General features: G+C 39.2%; 1 protein-coding gene across 1 annotated transcript; it reads right to left on the reverse strand.

The window, feature by feature from the left end:
• Window positions 1-1,040: 1,040 nt before the first annotated feature.
• tmem72 (transmembrane protein 72) lies at window positions 1,041-5,591 on the reverse strand (the record flags this gene model as incomplete). The annotated part of the gene is made up of 5 exons (XM_080507237.1): window positions 1,041-1,477; window positions 1,665-1,804; window positions 2,007-2,078; window positions 2,701-2,767; window positions 5,519-5,591. The coding sequence occupies 5 exons, from the start codon at window positions 5,589-5,591 to the stop codon at window positions 1,041-1,043; spliced, it is 789 nt and encodes a 262-aa protein (XP_080363363.1).
• Window positions 5,592-20,159: the final 14,568 nt, after the last annotated feature.

Raw genomic sequence — 20,159 nt, forward strand, 5'->3', positions numbered from 1 at the left:
AGGCACTTTGTGATGAATGAGGCTCTCTGCTTTTATTGATTCTCTCTTTAGCTTTGATGCTGCGGTGAGATTGCTTCTTAGGGGTACACACAGTGATATCTGCAGTTCAGTGAACAAAGGACTGAAGAATATCGTGTGTGCATGGTGTGTTAGTTTGTGTGTGTATTTGACTGCACATAAAGGAAGAGATTCGTGGTCTGAACAATAGATGCGAGTTCCATAGAGACCAGCAATCTTTGTTGCATGATAAAAAAAAAAAATGCATATGGTAATTTCACAGGTGATTTATAGAACTGCTAACTCATTCACACAACCTATTAATGTTATCAGTGTTGGGGGTATAGCATGTTATTATTCCCTGATTTGTTGGCTAGACATATCTTGGTGGGACTCGGGGCTATGGTGGTGCTTTGGTGGGCAATCTGATGTCCCTCTCATCACCATAATAACATGAAAGCTGCAGCCAACGTGAACGCTCCTCCCGGAGCTTTGTCTCCATGGCCACCGCTCACACATGACACACGCACAATGAGGAGGCTTGAATGTGAGTAAAGCATGCACCTGCACACACTCTGAGGCCTGCTACCCTCAGTCACATTTGCGCGGTTTCTCCAAATGAATGAACGAAGCCGTTGATCTCATTTGTTGCCTTATGAATAATGGATGTCGCCATAACCAGATTGGATTGCTTTTCATAAATGTCTGCAATTTAATGATTGCTGGCTCTGCAAAAACAGACGTGAATCCCAGAACAAATTTGTATTTTTGTTATTGTTTCAGTTCAAGTGATCATTCTTCAAAGTACCAAGATATTTTTAAATGTAAAAAAAAAAAAAAATACATTTTTGATACAAAAATTTATATTCTTACTTACACAGTCATATAATCACATAAAATATACAGCTTCATACTCCTAAATACTACTTTTTTAAATTTCTTAGGGATTAAATTCTGCTCATTGTACCCGGTCTTGTTAGAACACGTGTCATGTTTTCCATTGTGTTTTCTGAGAGTGGAGCTCAGCATGAACACAGTCTCATTCAGTCTGTAATCATCGGCGCTGTGTCTGAGGTGGTGTCTGGCTCTGGCTGACAATACTCTTCCATCTCCTCCATTTCTCTCTCCACAGGCTCCTCCCCACCTCTCAAGCATCTCAGTCCCGGCTCTCTCCACCTCCATTTCTTTTTGTCTGTCTCTTTTACTGCTGCTGGCTGTTGCAGCTCCAGCATGGCCTGGACGCTCTCTCCTCTCTCTTCCAGGTCGAGGCCCGGGTCCCTGCTACCGAGTGACAGCCCCGCTGCGCTCCTCCTTCCCGCTACAATATGGAAAAATGCAGAAGCACTATTTGAGACTCCTCTCTCTGTCACATGGATGCTGGTCGGGCCTTGATCGGTCCCATGAGGCCCTTTGAAAGACTTTGTCTTTGTTTTCTTGCTCAGCATGAAGTTGAAAAATGCCGTTACCAAAAGCATTGCCCCTGCAATCAGAAAATATTTTTTTAATGTAGTTTTTCCCCCCCTACAAAAACACCCTTTGGTATATTACAAAATAATTGTATTAGCAAACAAGCCTTGGGGTTGTCAGTTCATACTATGAGCCTCAACACAACAATGCTGCTTCAGAATACCACTAACAATACTACAAAGTAAGCTGGGTATTTTCACCTGGGATAATGGCATGCCACACCAACACAGGATGCAAGAAGCAGACCACTGACATGATGGAGTAATAGAGGAATTTATGAAAGCCTCCAATATGAGCCATCTTCCTCCACAAGACAAAAACCTGCCAATCTGGAGGACAGCTGTAAAGATTAAAAAATAAAATAAAATAAAATAAAAAAGAATGACAAACAGGTTCAATTTTGATTTGATATTTATACTCAGACATTTGTGATGTGTATTTAAATAATATCCAATATATTTAAGCTGTTGTACTGTACTTGTGCTGTAATTTTTTTTTTTTACAGAAATGTGTGATGATACATGATGTCTGAGCATACTCACGGCAAACACATGGTGAGGAGAGCATCCACGAAATAGGCCATCTCAAACATCATGATACCAACAGATGACACCCTTGGGGAAGAAATTTAAAGCCAGATGAAACTGCTGTTTGTCTGATACAATCAGTAAACAGTTTATAAACTGTGTAAACTTGGTCAATATCGGTTTGCTTCTGCATTAACAGAGCTGTGGCCGAAGTCAAAGGACAAGATGTGGACGGAAAGATGAAGTGCCTAAAAAAATGCAGTTGAACTATCACCTTCATGTTTTTAGAGGAACATAGTGTATGCCTCCTTTTATATTGAGCATTTAAACACTCTGTTGATCATTTATTGAGAGCGAGTGAGGGGTGGGAGTGTAGAAATAGATTAATCCACATTTATTTTCTGTGTGCTGACAGAATAAACATTCTTGTATTTCTGGTGTCCTTGGAGAGATATCTTCCCGTGACTCTGTTGGAGTTTGGCTGTGAGTCACAGAGATAAAAAGAGGTAGCAGAAGAGGATCTATCTTGTTTCTGGCCTCTGAACCCTCCCCCGTCCCCATGACTCCTTCCTAACAGCATCATGCTAGAGATTATGAAAACAGATAAAGTGATTCAAACATTCCCGGAGGGCACTCAGATCACATGTTCTTTACCATAGTGAAGTACAGGAATTGTGTTTAAAACTGAGATGTGTCCTCAAGCACTCACAGGAGGTAGATGCCGAGGCTGCTGAAATCTCCTTGGTGTAGAGTCTCCACTCCCACACCACACAAGACTGAAAAAGAGATACATTAATGTCATCTTGGCGTTGGACTTACAAGTGAGCAGCATCTCTCCACCAGATGTCAGACTTTGCTCATAATTTTCTTCTTTGAAGAGACCTGACGTCTCAAACCTTCATAAATGCTGTTTATATTTCTGCACTGAGCAGCATTGTTTCTAATCTTCTCTAGTTTATTTTGCTTGTACTTGTATATTTGACCTGTTGGTTTTAGGATAGCCTCTACTGATATTTGCACAGATTTGAAAAATTAATTCAAGTCATGCTTGGACGCATTTTCTTTTTTTAAACAACTCACTGCAGTCAACCGCAAGTCACCTTGAACATGAGATTCAATACTTTCACTGCCATAGTGACCTGTTAATGTTTAAGTGAAGATATTTACTGGCATTTAATTTAGGTAATTATGCCAACTGATCCTGTCATGGTCACAAAACTTTGGTAACAGCATACTCATGTTCACAATAACAGTCTGAGAATCTTTGAGGCTTGTATTTGTGTTTAAGTGGGCATTCAACCTGGCACATAACCACAGCAAGGAAACCAAAAACAGGACATCTTGAAAAACCTCATTACTCGTTTAAAATGTTCTAATCCACCCTTCTATTTGTCTTAACGTGCTAGTCAACTCATTATTTGTAACAGTGACCTCAAGTGGCAGGCGTACTGACATCAGAAATGATGCGAATGACGGGAATAAAGACATGGATTAAAGATTAACGACGTCTCTTGATATGTTGGAGGAATAAATCCACTTGGTGAAGGCACTTGGCAAGTCATGAACTCATTTAAATGTTTTGCTTTTGTGTGCATATGCCACAATGTTTTGCCAAAACTATTCCAAACTGTGACCAGGTTATAAGTTCCAAAGCATCTTATGATTTTGTGTGTGAACATGATGTAGTGTACTGTGTTAATACAAAGAACATTTTCAGTTTAGCTGTGGATTGTTTTCAGAAATGTACAGGCAAATGAAAACTATATTTACATTGTGTTGCACCTAAATGTGGCTCAATTTCCACTCATGAAATCATCAGTAAATGGTTTATGAGACATGCCACTGGAGTATTACCATTGCTTAAATTGAGAGGTGTATAAAGAAGATGTAAAACTTTTTCCAAACAAATTCCAGATTAAAAATACGATGCCTCATGCACATTTTTGCAAGTCAACAATCACCACTACTGGAGCGGTGAGGCAACAGGGTGCTTGGCCAAGGGGAAACATTTGCTACTGCAGGTCAGAGCGGGAGTGGAGAGAGGCATGTCTCACGAGAGAGAAAGAGGAAGCCAACTGAAGAGGTTCATGGATGTAGTGAGGGAGGACGTATAAGAGATTGGTGAGAGAAGAAGGATAGAGAAGACAAAGTGTGGAGGAAGAAAATGGTCCAATCACTTATGGGAATCTACCCAAAGCAAAATAAACACTGAATACATTATTTCTAAGAGATTTGGGGAATGTGCATCCTCCCTTTGTTTTGCTCTTCAGCAAACCAGAAAAGATTGCCTTTCTCCAGCTCCATGTAACGCCTCAAGTTTTCACTTTGACTACAAGAACCCCAAGTTTGTATTCTGGCAGTAAAACACTTGAGCTTCTACTACTGTATTGATGTGAGGACAGATTAAAAAAAATTAGATAACAGCGAACTCTTCAAAATGCAAAAGAAAATTCCCTTTTTATTAACCAATCGTTTTCCTGTGAGGTAAGCATGGTTAAGAAGTAATCACTGCAGAACACATGGAAGCAATTGTTTCGGCCTACTTACCAGAATTACAGAGATACAATCAGCACCAGAGGGAGATTGAGGGAAAGCAGCTGAATGATCTCTGGCAGTTTGGAGAGTTGGACAAGAATTAACTCTGCATTCCGACCAGCTGGATATTAACATGTATGTGCGTGCTGCATATACTGTATGTCTGCATAGCACACACAGGGGCTAGCAGGCCAACACAGACACGTCGACACGTGCACACACGGTGAGCCAGACGGAGGTAAGGCACACATGCTATAAACATGCATTCAAACGCATATAAAAAACAATGCACAGAAAGCCCCTGTAGGTGTAAATGTATAACAGCCTGTGATCACATAAGCCCCAGTAACCCAGCTGGATGCAGAGACTGCATGTTGGCGTGATGTGAGGCACATGTCTCTCAGTAAATGTTGGGCATCTGCAGCTGTTTGAATTTAAGTGTACAGGGGTGCTATATTTTGGGAGAAAGCAGCAACTAAAGACCATGATGATTTACTGTGGAAAGAGAGCTGTGTGTAATTTGTTTCTGTGTGCCCGATAAAAACAATGGAATGGGAAGGTTCTGTATGATCACTGTGTTTAGATATATCATCCATGAGATGATTTACTGTTCTAGTGTTCAGCAATAGTTATTGAGTCTCCATTTGACCTAACACTTTGAGTTTATGAAATCCCCCCCCAACAAATCTCTCCCAAAAGAGTGTTTAAGTTCAGCGATATCAGAAAAAAAGATGAAAAAAGATTATTTAATAATTTTTTTATTGGTTTGAAGTGACCTGCTATATCGCAGATGGTAAAATACCACAAGTATACCTTTTGATTTGACTTATAACAACAGTTTATGTTGAATGACTTATCCAATATTTTAAAAACAAAACTACCCTGATCTTTGTCCCATTTAAAAATCAGAATCACACCATAACACCAGAATGATGCACATGTTTCTAAAACAAATGTTATTACTGTGTCTTGTTTTTATATTGATCTCCTACCTGTGGCTGTAGAAATACCAAGGATCCTGCAGGCACACTCCACTGCAATCCACATGCTTTCTAAGTTTCCCATGACCTCAAACGCTTTCTCTTATCAACGTTCAAAAATGCGACGCAGATTCAAATTGTGAGCCAGTCGTTTCTAACAAAGCATCTTAGATGCAGTGTCAGCTATCACATAAATGAAATAATGGCAAACAAGTCATGAAGTCCATTGGCACTATGTTGTGGAGCCTCTAACACTGGATGAGTTCACCTCAGGAAGGTTTGTTGCTCAGTGCCCCCGTAACTCCAGTAACAGTTAATCACACACACACACACACACACACACACACACACACACACACACACACACACACACACACACACACACACACACACACACACACACACACACACACACACACACACACACACACACTTTCAAATACAAAGACGCACACATAATGCCCGTTTCAGCTGGTTCAGTTTTTTTTTTGGTCTTTTTTTTAATCTTTGCTATGCTGAGGTGAAACTGCACAACCCAGGGTCATTAACTCAACACTGGTCATTAACGCTGGTTAAAAATTATCTGAAAACAAATAATAGAAAAACCAAACAACACACACTCTGAGAATTAGCAGCAATTTGTGAGCAACCTTTGTATGCAGAGGTGATCAGTGACATTGTTTTCTTTTTTTGAAGGTCAAAGTCGTGCACGCAGCCTCCTCCGGGCATCCTTTTACGAGAAGAGTTAAGAACAGCTAAAGCTTAGACTAAGAGACAAACACCAAATATTATAAAGAAATTCTGCTTTGTACATGATTTACTCTGATTCCCCACTGACCCACGTTGTGGACGGTGTAACATTGCAAGGCACATGAGATGAAACAGCTTCAGAAGAACAAACAGACCCCCTTTGACACACTTGCACATTCATGAACACAAACTCACATAACCAGTTGACACCGGCTTTGCTGAGGTGTAAGCTTGTTTGGGCACAGCAGAGGTCTACTGGGACAAGTTGTCAGAGTCACAAAGTTCAAACATGCACACAGACACACACACATGCACACGCGCACACACGCACGTACGCAAGCATACGCGGCACTGACTCCTGTTAGGGACCAAAGTAAGCTACATAAATCTCCTTAAATCTCCAACAAAGAAACTGTTGTGTATTTGTACTAGTTTCACTTGTTTCCAGCTTAGCATTCTTGTTTGTGTGAATTTGGAATAAGTGTGCTCCAGAAACACCAGATGTAATGATTGGGAACTTATTTCTTTCTTTCAAGAAAAGGCAAGGTTCTCCATACAAAATTATCTGGACAAACACGTTTGAATGGTTTTGAAACTTATAAAAATCATCAAGCCTGGTTCTGCTGAGCTGGAACCAAGAAAATATGGCACATAATCTCATTATAATTGTGTGACACATGAAAATTACTTCTTTTACCTCTTTTCATCATCCTGCACTGTACAAATTTTCAGGCCTTCATCCTTTTCTGGATAATACACATAATACCCTCTATAGCTTGTTGACATGCCACTGTGACATTGGACTGGAATAATAGAGGATTTGCGACTTGCCTCAGAAGTTCAATTAATCAATGGCTGCTAAAGTTAAATGCAAGTGTGTGTGTGTGTGCATGGTAGGGGGGATTTCCGTGATTGTTTCGTTATGTAAACTCTGTTACATTGTTTTTGTGCATAAACTCCTGTATAAATAATGACTGATCAATAATTAAAAAATTACAAGTTTGCAGGATATCCTCTGCATAAGGTGACAGAACGCTGTGAAGACAGTTGTTACTGTGAAAAACCTTGTTTTGTGTCTCATAATATGTCAGTTCAGGTCACTCAGAAAACCCATGGTCATCCCAAATGAAGCGACAAGAATAATAAAAAGAACAAATACATAATGTGTAGCGACCCTGCCTTTTGCCAACTGTCAACTGGAATAAAATTACCCACTCAAGACACTCTGGGACCAGATCAGGAGCAGCCTGGGATTTGATTCCAAATCATTTGCTTCATGGACAAGCATACTGTAGAATACAGCAAAGAGCAACAAACAATTTTCCTGGACATCCAATCATTTCAAAAAGAGAAAAGAAATATTTAGAAATATTGTTTAATTCACATGTATATTTTCTCTGCAGTGTATCATTGTATATGACCCAGAAAAACACGAGTGAGAAATGTGTACAGCAGTCCAGGCTGTGCCATCATGCCCACAGTGGGTGGTGTGTGTGTGTGTGTGTGTGTCTGTGTGTGTGTGTGTGTGTGTGTGTGTGTGTGTGTGTGTGTGTGTGTGTGTGTGTGTGTGTGTGTGTGTGTGTGTGTGTGTGTGTTTATTTTACATGCTCTGCTCTCATGACATAAAAACAGTCTTACCAGAGCATAATTTAAGGTTATAAGTCACTTTACATTGTGTGGGGGCCATTGCAAGTTTTTACAGTCTATTATGAGTTTTATGACATTTGTCAGCATATGCCAGAGGGTGAAACAGTTTAAACAATTGTGAGCGATTGCCATCTAGTGACTGTAAATCTAGTGTTACAGTACAAATACGGCCTGGTGTTTTCGTTTGGTCGGTGCAGCGAAACAGGCACATCTCCCCTCCACTCTCATCATCACTCAGTTTGACCGCCTGACCTCTCACCCGCTTGTCAACATTTGCTTGCCTGTTCACACGTTTTTCCATCCATGTAGTCGTCTCTGCATTATGCCTCCTCACCCTCCTCATCATCGCCATCCACTCTGCCTGTGGACATGAGAGCAGAGATTAGCCATGCCTCACTCCCTTAGACTTCTCCCCGCCTTTCCCCCTCGTCCAGCCACTTTCAGTGCTGCGTGGGTGTCTGGTGCCTGTCAGAACCTGAGAAAACGGCTCAGATCTTAATTACAGCAGCAGCTTTATTACCTTGTTCTTATGCCTAGTTTGGACAAATCCCTCCATTATCACTGTTTACATGCTGTTTTATCTAAATACTAAAGAAGAGCTGTGAGGATCCCCAAATATTAATCTAATTAAAACACAATTAACGAACAAAAGATAAACTAAGAAAACATAAATATTGGTGGGCATGATGATAATATCACACCATGCAGGCAGGACCGAACACCAGGTATCCTGCCACTGTGGAGTGTAATTACAAGATTCTCAATTGCAGGGAGTCATCTAGTGGTGGAGAGGTATTGTTGCAGCGATGTCCTGAGGTGACTTGATGGCCAACTTCCAGCTGATTTATTACAGGAGAGGGATGAATTAATACTGACGGTGAGCATTAAAATTGTCCTGTTTCAGAGATCCCCCCCCCCCAAACAGCTACTATTTATAACAATCTAAAAAGGTCAAAAAAGCATCAGAAAGAGATGTAGTACAGACCTGGGAGAGAGCAGGAAAAATGTGGTTGTGAAATAGACATGGATAGTGAAGAACGGCTTGTGAAGATACAGATAATGTGTAATGCTTTTCTGCTCAGTGTCTTACAGTCCTTACAGATCATATACTGTACATGACTAATAAGAAAAGACTTAGAATTTACCTTTGTTTAAATCAATTGTCCTGCCAAGGTTTTGTGAAAAGATATTTAATTAGATGTTTACTTCTTCGCACAAATCAATTGAAAACAATGTTTATTGATTGATTTTAATAATGCAACCATTGTGGGACAGTGTTTCTAAAACTATGCTTTATTTCCCAAAGTGGGATCATAAATGGATTCTTGATGCAGAAGGTAAACCTAATAATTATTTTGTGGATACAATTTTAAACTTTAATCTTCATTTAAATGTACACTTAAAGAGAATATTTCTTCACTATATAGCGTTTGGATCAGATCAAATTGTCCCTATGTAAATTACTGTACATATAAATTCAGAATTTACAGCAACCCGGTCATCTTGCTTGTGCTTGTGATCAAAAGATCATACACATTGCAATGTTTTGTTTTGGGTCTCAGGCTGAAAAGGTTTGCAGACCCCTGGTGTGGACAATTTTAAGAAAGGGTGAATTGTAGCACATATGGTTCATTTTGATCGGCAAAGTCAGACTTGACTTAAAGAAAGATAAATCTGGTCTCCCAAATGTAAAGCTGCTGGTAGATGATATGGTCAATTTGTATCCATTGTGTTGAATCTTCAGCCTCTGGGTACGATTTTTCTAATGCAGCATAAAAAAAACAAGATATGTCCATCTTCATTTTTGTTTGATTCATTTAATTGAGAAACACTGAGTCCGGACCTTTAGGTTCTCTATGATTAAACAAAGTGACTCTGATCTGCTGTCTCCATTCAGCATAATCTCAACAACACAACTGCTTTTGTGGTGATCATATCTGCAGATCCCACTCTGTCATTTTCACCTTAAATAAAAGCATATTCAGATTAAGTAAGCCGATGCTTTTCTACTTCTCATAAATGGTCTCATTTAGGAGTGTAAGTTCTTGTCGGTTTTTCATCTCACCAATAACCTGATTAACGGAAACTATGTAACTCGTGATTCAGACAAACTCCATCGGATGAGTTATTTGGATAAGAGAAGAATTTATCCTCAGCCAATGAGAGGATGACAAAAGGTGCTCTGTTATGCTGTGTAATTGGTCAGTACAGCAACATCATTTTGAGCACTCGCAGACCGTACTGTCCTGACACAATTTCTTCCACAGACAGGGATAAGGAATGCAGCATAAGAGGACAATCCCTCTCAAGTGTAAACATACACAAAATATGCGTGCATAGATTTACATTTGCACAGATTCTCCAGAGAAGAGAACTGTAAGCAATTCAGAATTTGGCCTTGGTACTGAGGAGTTCTGATATTTCTTCTTTAATTTTTCTTTCTGTATGAAACAACATGTCTGTCCCACGAGCAGATTTTCTGTGGTTAGAGTGTAAAGTCTTTTAAGATGAAGTATTTGCCCTCTAACCAAGAGGTTGCGGCACAAACCCAGGCTGCTCCCATCAGACTGATGGCAGTTTCCCACATCTCCTGGTCGGACTCTTTTGGCTTTGCGACACATGCCTTCTTGAGCAAATCTGACAGGAGGAAGTGGATCTAAAATGATTTAAAATATGAATAAAAGATACAACAAAAGCCACAGTATTCTCTCTTCAAAACATATAGCTTTATGGCGTCACTGATAGCATCTGAAATGGTGCTGGATTTCATTGCAAACAGAAAAGAAAACCTTTCATTGCACAGTCCGGCATTTCTTTCATAGCATCCAAACTTTAGTCATATAAATCTGCTTATAATTTTTTACTTGTTTCAACTCAAGAGTGGAAGAGCAGCGTTCACAGCAATCAAGCCTGGCTGTAATGATTTTATAAATAGACCCTCTCAGAGGCAGAAGTTCAGCATTAAAGTAAAGGTTCAGGCATGTAGGACAAAAAGGAAAGAGATGCCAAAATCGCTTTTTAATATGTTTTTGAGTATGGCTATGTAGATATTTAAGGTTTTTTCCCTGAGAAATTCCTGTCATATATCAATGTGCAGTCTGTGTGTATGAAGGGTGACAGTGCTAACCTGCATTTGATAAGAAAATGCCTCTTTTTTTACTGGATTACTGAAATCAATATCTCTACCCAGCCACTCACACACAGTATTGTTCATTTGGGATCATGGCTCACATATATCACTACCATCCATCCGTCTTCTTTACACATCCAGTTAAAGGTTGCAGGGCAGTGCAGTCGAGGCAGGGTACATCCTGGACAAGTCAACTCCAATATACCTGGAGAATATGCAAACTGCAGACAGAAAGAACCACTCATATAGTGTGTTTCTATCCAGTTTAGCAGTCTGAAATGCTTCACACTGTTAGACACCAATCACCCATTCATGCACAAATTCTTGCACACAATCATACATCAATAGCGACAGCTGTCATATAAGGTGTTAATCACAGAGAAAAAGTGGAGGTTCAATGTCTTCCACAAAAATATTTGACCCATGAACGTGCAAAGCTGGTAATCAAACCAGTGTGAGAAGCCCATAGGATTGCAAGACTGCCTCATTTACGTTGTTATGAACAGTTCCAATCCTTAACCTGCTTGTAACCTTCAGCCCAAATCCATATACACCTGACCAAAACCCACATATATACACTGGCTATATATTCCTATTTGCTTTTCAGTTGATATAAACACAATCATTAGAAAGCCACATGAGTTGTAAAGATCTTAAAATTCAGAAATTCTAAAGTCACAGAACTGTGAGAACCAACATACGTTGTACAGTTTGTAAAGCCTCACAAATCTTTACGTTTGAAGTTTGATACATCTAATACTATTCTCTGTTTATCTTTTTCAGAAGGCTCCATTAAGAATTCAATTTAGATTCGAGTTCAGGATTAAATCATAATGATTTGTTTTGCCAGCTTTTAGAAATAAACAGTTGAGAAACTCCCAGCATTCAAAAAAATAAGCAAATAAGGAATACAACATACAAAACTGCCTCACTACTGCTAACATGGTGACTGTAAAACAAATAATGCGGCTCTTGAAGAGTGCAATTAGTGGCATTTCTAGAGAGAGCACAAAGAGAGAGCAGTGAGCAGAAAATATCAGAAGCATGAGGATTATGCACAATATATAATACAATTTCAGCCAAGTGGCACTTCATCCCATACAAATTTGCTTCAAAAGGAAGCGTATTTGTCTCTTCATTGTGAGTGGATTGATGCCACAAACTAAGACAAACAAACCAAACAGAGGGCAATTCGTTTTGTGTATCCATATTTCAGGGCCATGGAAAGAAAAAAAAAAAGTTTGGCTCCTGTTTTATTTTTCTTGCTGATTCTGATGAACACATTTGCCAAAGTTTTAGATTCTGAAAGATAACATTACTTTGGTTGGCAGAACTTCCCTGAGTCTAGTGTTCTGTGTCTTTAACGCATTAAAAATAACCCTGAAGTCTTGTGTACGTCCTAATATCACGGCTGACTTAAACATCTGTCAGGTCTGACTAAAGACAGCTAATACATTGGATGACTAAGCCTGGTTAAGAGAGACGGATTCTGTCCTATTATATGTCACATTATAAACACCAATTTATTAGTCATGCCCATTGCCTTCATACTGAATATCAAAAGAGCAGCCATCCTCTCCCAAATCCTTCACATATGGCAGTGTTTTATGAGTGTGTGGTGGTCAGGGTGACGACCGTACTCCAGCCTGGATAAACGTTTCCATGCTGCCGAGTTCTCCTCACTCCAGCTGCCCAGTCGTACCAACGAGAGGAGGCCTCATTCAAGGACACAGAGCAATATCACACCAGCTGCTCATGAGTTTGCCTGCGCTGGATTCAAATGTATTTGGAGATGGGTGCATTTGTGAACAAACTAATACTTGTTTGTGTAATATTTAGCTTATATGTGATTAGTTGTCACGATGTAATTGTTTTGTTCACTTAGTGGGTCAGCGAGAGTGAAACAGTCAGGCTTCCTCTTCTTTCACTTTCACTGATAAATAGAACAAACAATGTGGTTGATGGGAAAACTCAGGATACTCTGGCCAGCCGGCATTTCCACCACTGATACATGACACTAATATTAGACTTTTTGGATATGTGTTTCTTTTTATTTTCAAGACAAAAGATGGATTTCGTGACAAAAATGTGCACATAATTTATTCTGGCTCCTTCAGGTTTTCTTTGGTCAGAACATGAGACCGACTTTATGGGAATAGCGGCTACAGCTCGTCCCCAGTGTACGTATATTTGTTGGGCACCTGTCACACACATAAATCACATCAGACTCATGAGAGTACACAAAGGAATGCTCTGTAGGTATTATATCTTTAACTAAGGCACACCAATGAACTTTGAAAAACAAACAGATTAAACCAGACACTTTATATGAAAGTTTAAAAAGTTGGGAATAATGTTTTTATTATCAATGTTTTAATTTCTTTGTGTTTTTGCTCACTTAGTGGCAAATACAATAGTAAAGTTAAGGGTAAAGAATAAGCAAATTGTGGCTATGAGTAGCATAGTTTGTTTAGACTCTGGATGACTGCATTGCTTATTGGTCTCCTGTCACTCATGGGTAACCTTTTGCAGCTCCTCAGTGAACCCATGACCCTGTTTGACCACACAGAAGCACTCCATCAGCTGGGTCATGGCTGCTCTTTGACCTTCCTGCTTACATGCTGTAAAGATATGCATGGAAATGCAATAAGACATCTTCAACACTCAACAATCTCCCTGTGACCCTGACATCCTGGGTCAACTGGCTGTGGAAGCAAGACATCATGGAAATGGGCCAATGATTTAAAAAGCTGCAGTTATTGAGCCAGTTATTGGACATTTTAATGTAAAAGAACAGATGTGCAGGAAATGAGGCACACCAAAAAAAAAAAAAAAAAAAAAAATCAAATATGGAAAAACGGAAATGTGAACAAATCAATTTAAGTGATTGGTAAAAGGTTAACAGTGAGGTCAGCCAGGTTTCATAATGCAGAAAGCTTGTAAAGTGTGAAAAGCTCTAATTTCAAGGCTTATTGAAAGTGGTGACTGCAAGGTGAAGTATCCCAAGGGTCTCTTTTCAACCAAGGCCATTTGTCTAAATGGACAAACTCAGCACAGTAATAAGTCATGCATGAAAGATGTGTTTACGCTTAACAAGACTCTGCAACAAAACACAAGAGTTAAACACGTTTTACATGCAAACGGTTACACAAATATGAGAGAACATGATTCTGTTACTGCAATAACATCGGGGGTAATGATTATAATAGTTTCACTTTATCCCTGTGGAAGGTGTTAATCGCTTGGGGCATTACATTTCCTGACAGCAAGGGTAAAAGAAAAATAAAATTATAACTATTTGTTCTGCTATTATATGACCCCATGGCATAACTCCAACCTTTCATATCTTCAACTCTGAAATGTCAGCTCCTGATTAGAGCGGCTCTGGTTTTCATCCTGGCAAAAGGTTACAATAGTCGCATTGCTGTAATTGCAGGTTTAATCACCACTGAAATCCACCTGCACTGGAAAAAAATCCTTCGCATTCCGAGAAATCAGAGAGAAGTTTTTATACGGGCGCAAAAAAACCCCCGATGACTTATAGTTTGTTCTCTTTTTAACTGGCTTTTTATTGGGTCGTGGTCAGAAAACTGTGTTTGATTGAGAAAAACTATTTATAATTGCTATTAAAACCTGCATGTATCCTACATACATTATGAAATTACTTTCATACTGTGACTGCAGTATGAACTTTATAAAACTGTATTAAAATCAGCATTTTAGGAAATATAAATGTCTAACCTCTATACTGTTTTATATTACTTTTGATCAAGGCCCTGATAGATCGGAAACAGAGACAGGCACATGACTGCACACACACACATATTCATACCTTCTGGCAATTGTATAGGAGACTCACTAAAATACTGGAAAATAACAATAAAAAATAAGCCCAAGTGACTTTCTGAGCAGTACATTTTTACCAATGATGCATTCACCACTACTATGATACAAAAGTTAAAATACTGTATATTGAGTTGCTCAATAAGGCTCCTCTTTGATCGTCAAGGATATTTATGCAGACAATTCTTTACTTCTACATAAATAAACAATATATGAACTAAAACTCTCACCAGAATCTTTTTTCCCATTGCAATGAACATACGTAATAACTTGCAGATCCTTCTTGTAGTGTAATTATTAAACATGATGACCTCATAGATGTGAATGACTTTATTATTTTTTCCAATGGCACTCAAACCACTGTTAAAACAGTGACAGTATAGGTTCCTGTCTCCAACTGTCCACAACTTTATAGGCATAAATCAAATTTTTCATTCAGTCGAAACAAGTTAAACACGGATTTCAGTGACAGTCTCCGGAGGCTTCTTCACATGAACTCAGGAAACTCCAGCAAGCTGCATCCGTTATTCACATACCAAACGTTGACAAAAATTTGTCGATTGGCTTGCCAGTGACGCTTGACACTACACCTTGTCCAAATTTCATGGTGACTTTGCGTGAAAGCGGTCCCACTATGATATATCCTTACAGTTCTGACCTTTGGCACCGTGGCCTCCGGCGACCGCACAAAATCGCTGAATGAGTGATCCAAACATGATGTGCGATTACAGCGGGGGGTCACTGTTGAAAAGCCAATGGCTCTCGACTCAACGTGGCCTGATTCAACAATACATAACACTCTTTTCCTGAAAGAAGGGAAACTGCAATTAAAACCTGACAATAGACAAAAACACAGACATGGTACACCTGAAAGGGGTAGAAAAAAAACAAAAGAGAGGAACAAAGTGTCACTTATTTTACAATACCAACTGAAATCATTTCCATGTCAGTTGTGTGCATGGCTTATGCTTCTCCTCCTCTATTGTGCACACCAACATATTCCAGATTTGTTAAGTGATGTAGAGGTCAGGTTTTCTCTTACATAAACACATGAACTAATTGGTGTATACACCATACTATTTTGTCATCTGATAAGAAAAACCACAAGGCATTCAAATGATATGTGTGGTTTTTAGAAAAGTGACTCGAATTGTAATTTTTTCACAATAAGAAAACTATCTTAAGGCAAACAATTGATGAAGGCTTGTTGAAACATGATTGAGCTGGCTCACTGTTCTAAAGGCATTGGTATAAACACTGGTTGACTCTGTTCATGGTGCTGCTGCATGAGAATTGTTAAACAAACCAAAAAAAAAATGGTGCATCATAGTTATGATGACTTTAGCAGAGTTTCTACTTTTGCCTGAACGTAGCCGACATCACATTACAATTTACAGAAGGACTTCATAAATGCAATTTGTGAGTGATAAGCGAAACACACACAATCACACTCATTTCATTGATTTCAAATCAATTCACGCGCTGAACAACTTCACAGTTGACTGCCTAATCGACACACTTGAAGGGGATCTTCGCCCACGGTCGATAAACATCCAAAACACAGACAGGCAAACAATCCTCTTTTAGGTGAAAAAGAGCAGATTTGTTTCACAAATTATGTCTGTGTCTGAGCTGTTCCCCCGAGGACGCCACGATATGCACCCGACCGCAGTCTAAACAAATGCCAGAGAGATAAACCCACATTGAACATCTCTCACTGACACCAAAACACACATGCACACGTGCAAAGTGTGTACGTTCAGAGATGTATGAAAAGAGAGCTGATGGATGGATACTTGAAAAGAAACGGCGACATCCAGGTCCGAGCTGTGAGGCCATAGTCTGATCCCTGTAAGAAACTGTAACAGGAGGGTGGAACCTGTATTTGATGCTGTTGTTCATGAAGGACATGTTGCAGTGTAGGAGTGTGCAGCTGTTACAGCACAGAACTTGTTGAGCATAGTGTTGATATCAGTGCATGCATCTGGAGCTACAGGGGGGCAGGAAATCAGCCAAGTCCATCAGGATCCATCAGTCCATTAAGCTTCAGACAAATTCAATTAAAGGGAAAACATTTTTTTTTTTTTTACCTCCAACAAAATAACATGACACCCCCCAAAAGATAATACTGTCGCAGATACGTAAACATGGCTTGACATGTATGTGAACATTTACATGCGGGAGAACAAAACAAAATCAGGTTTTGTTATTTCATTCTTTATATTATCCCCAAACATCGTGCGGTGGGGTCCACCGTGGGGATCAGGATTTCATGGGTGAAAATGCAAGGCAAGCCACCTCAACAGGAAACAAATGCTTTTCTCTGTGCTTGTTAAGCGTTGAAAATATCTTCCTCAACCCGAACTGAAGCAGAATGTTAATAGGTTTCGAATTAACATTGTTTAGTTGTCCAAATACTTATTTGAGCCTTTACACACAGCCCGGGCCAGCTGCACAAATATGACTGAACTACCCACAGGGAGTATACGTTTCATTTCATACTAAAAACCCTGTGGCAGACACTGACACACAAGCCAATGCAGATAAAGTTCAAACATTGGAAATAAAATACGTCAGAAGGGCACCTAATATTTCATGACAATAGGGAATGCTATGTAGAGGCTGAACCACAGACATGGAACTGGTAGAAGGGAAACTATAATCTCTTCCAGAGTTAGCTATAGAATAACGTTTTTGCTTATTTTGATGGAACACAGAGATATGGTAATGATGCTTTTATATCTTCAAGATTTTTTCCTGGGGACTGAATGATACAGTACTTTTGAAGTCTATTGGAAAACTCATAAAAGAGGGAACTCCATATTTTGGATAAGGGTGAAATATGTGTCTCTCTGCTAAATGTAAAATTACAGATGGCAGTTCGACAGCTCAGCTTATTATGAAGGCTAGAGGCATCCATCCATAAATTTACTGCAGGTCAAGAAATAGTCTGGCACCCCTCATAAAATGACTAAGCTTTTATTTTTATAGCAGGTAGGTATGTGTTAAAAAAAAACAAAAAAAAAGGACAGAGCACAAATAGATCATAAAATTTATTTTAATAAAATATACAAACAGTGCTCATTAAGAAAAGTTCTTCTTACACTTTGCTGTGATAAATTGTGGCGTCCTGCAATGTTGTGCAAAACCTTTGCTTAAATTTGAAGTAATCCCCCCAAAAAAGTCTGCATTCATGTAGCTACACATAGCCATATGTTCGGCACAACATTCTACTGCACAAAACTTTCAAAGGTCAAAACTAATCAATTTTGTTAAACAAGCATGCATAACTCGATTTCTGCACTGAGGTTTGAGTGACATTCTTGTATAACTTGTGCAACATAGCCAACATATCTCTACTATGAGATTCCACATGATAATGATCGTACATATTCTGTTGTATTTGTGTGTGTCCAACTAATCCTGAGGTGTTGCAGCCCTGTGATTTGGGGGCTTTACAATCGAATGTTATTGAGTGTGTATGGGACATTATCTCGCTTTTATTTTGATACATGAAAAACATTACTGTTTTTTCACATTTGTCTTAAATAATTAAAAGCTGGTAAAACAAACAAAGAAAAACGTAATTGTTCATTTGGATGTTTTCATTCATAAACTATCATCATTAATTACCCTGATGGAAGGAGCTAAAATGATTTGAAGAGAGCTGCTGAAAGATAGTTAAAGTTGACATTTTAATGGTTACATACAAGGTCCCACGTACTTGAGAATTGTAAAAAAAAATAAAAAATGGCAAAAAGTAAATGATGCAGTTTTGTTCACTAGTTTCGCTCTATAGTTCTTTTATTCAAAATCTCTACTTTTCCCTGCGACTGTGCCTTTGCAAAATTTTAATACATAAAACAAAGGTCATTGTCACAACAAGATAGAGGAGATATGAGACATCTTTCAAGGTGCTGATAGCTACTTTTGTTTTTGTTTTGTCTTTGTCCATTCGACCATCCTTTCAGTTTCTACACCAACTCTATTCAGACCAGTGTTGTGCAGCACTGCAGCCAATCCTCGCTGACACTTGTTTGATTTGTCCCCTTTCAAAAAAGCTCACTGGCTGCTTGCTGCATCACCATATTTTGCAGATATGTCAGTAATAATATTGTCTAATCTCACTTGATACAAGAAATATAGTTGGAAAGTAGTTTTGAATAGACTGACTCTGAGCATGGGGTTAATTTTTGGATATAATGACTTCATATAGTAATGTCAATACTGAAACACCTGGTTAGAAATCACTGACATCATTCTGTTCAAAAACACGCGTGTTACTGAAGTCTTCAGTGTTCAGTTTTCAGCAGCGAGCAAATTCACACCTCACCCTAATTTCTGAGTTGATGCCAATGTAAACAGTACAGATCCCTTAATAATCTGATCTATTTTGCTCCTAAATTAGAAAGAAACAAAAAAACAACAACACACACTATGGCTGACAAACTTTTCAGCCACTCAACCATGGTTCCCCTGCGCCCTTTGATTCACAGTCAATTAGAGAGTGACCGAGTCAGCTCTGCTCCACAATACAAAACTCTTTTCATCCCCCTCTTACTTTTTTTATTTTTTTTGTTTACAACATCTAGATCTGTTAAAATGTGTCAGAATGAAAGTCCCCCTTCTTCCTCTGGCCTCTCCCTTGGGTTATCACATTTTATAAGGTTTGAGATAGCTCCTTCAAGCTGAGATGCTTTCCAGCAACCCCCTGCAGGTCTGAGAGCCTCGGGAGAACGACATACTGTGGGTATCCAATACAGGATCTGGCTGAAGCGGCCCTGGAACAAAACATCTCTTATCACTGTGACAGCACGACACAGACCTGCTAACTAACCCTGCCTGATAACACTGATTTCAAATGAGTGAGGCTCATCTCAAAGGATGCAGGCCGCAGAGGTCAGTATAACATGGAAAAGAATGTGTGCTTCAAAGAAGACACTTAACTGCAAAGTGCTTTACACGGGTAATAAATTCTCACCCAAGTTTTCTTGATTCACTCATTTTGACTTACCAAGTGTTAATAATGTGAAGGCAGACGTTTGACGAACACCCAGTGCCACAACAGCGTTCCAAACCAAAAACAGCTCATATTCCTCAACGTCACTTAAATTTGGAGAGCTGCTATAATTGTTGGGGAGGTCCGGAAGAGAAGGCATTTGGCAGGCATTTAATGGGTTTATGTGCACCACAGGGTTTCTTGTTAGAAAGCTCTCAACATCATTACTGACCCATGCAAGTTAACTTTTCCAAAAAATGATTTGATACATGCATGAAGCTCGA

The sequence above is a fragment of the Blennius ocellaris genome (assembly GCF_963422515.1).
Source record: "Blennius ocellaris genome assembly, chromosome: 13".
In the NCBI taxonomy this organism is placed as follows: Eukaryota; Metazoa; Chordata; class Actinopteri; order Blenniiformes; family Blenniidae; genus Blennius; species Blennius ocellaris.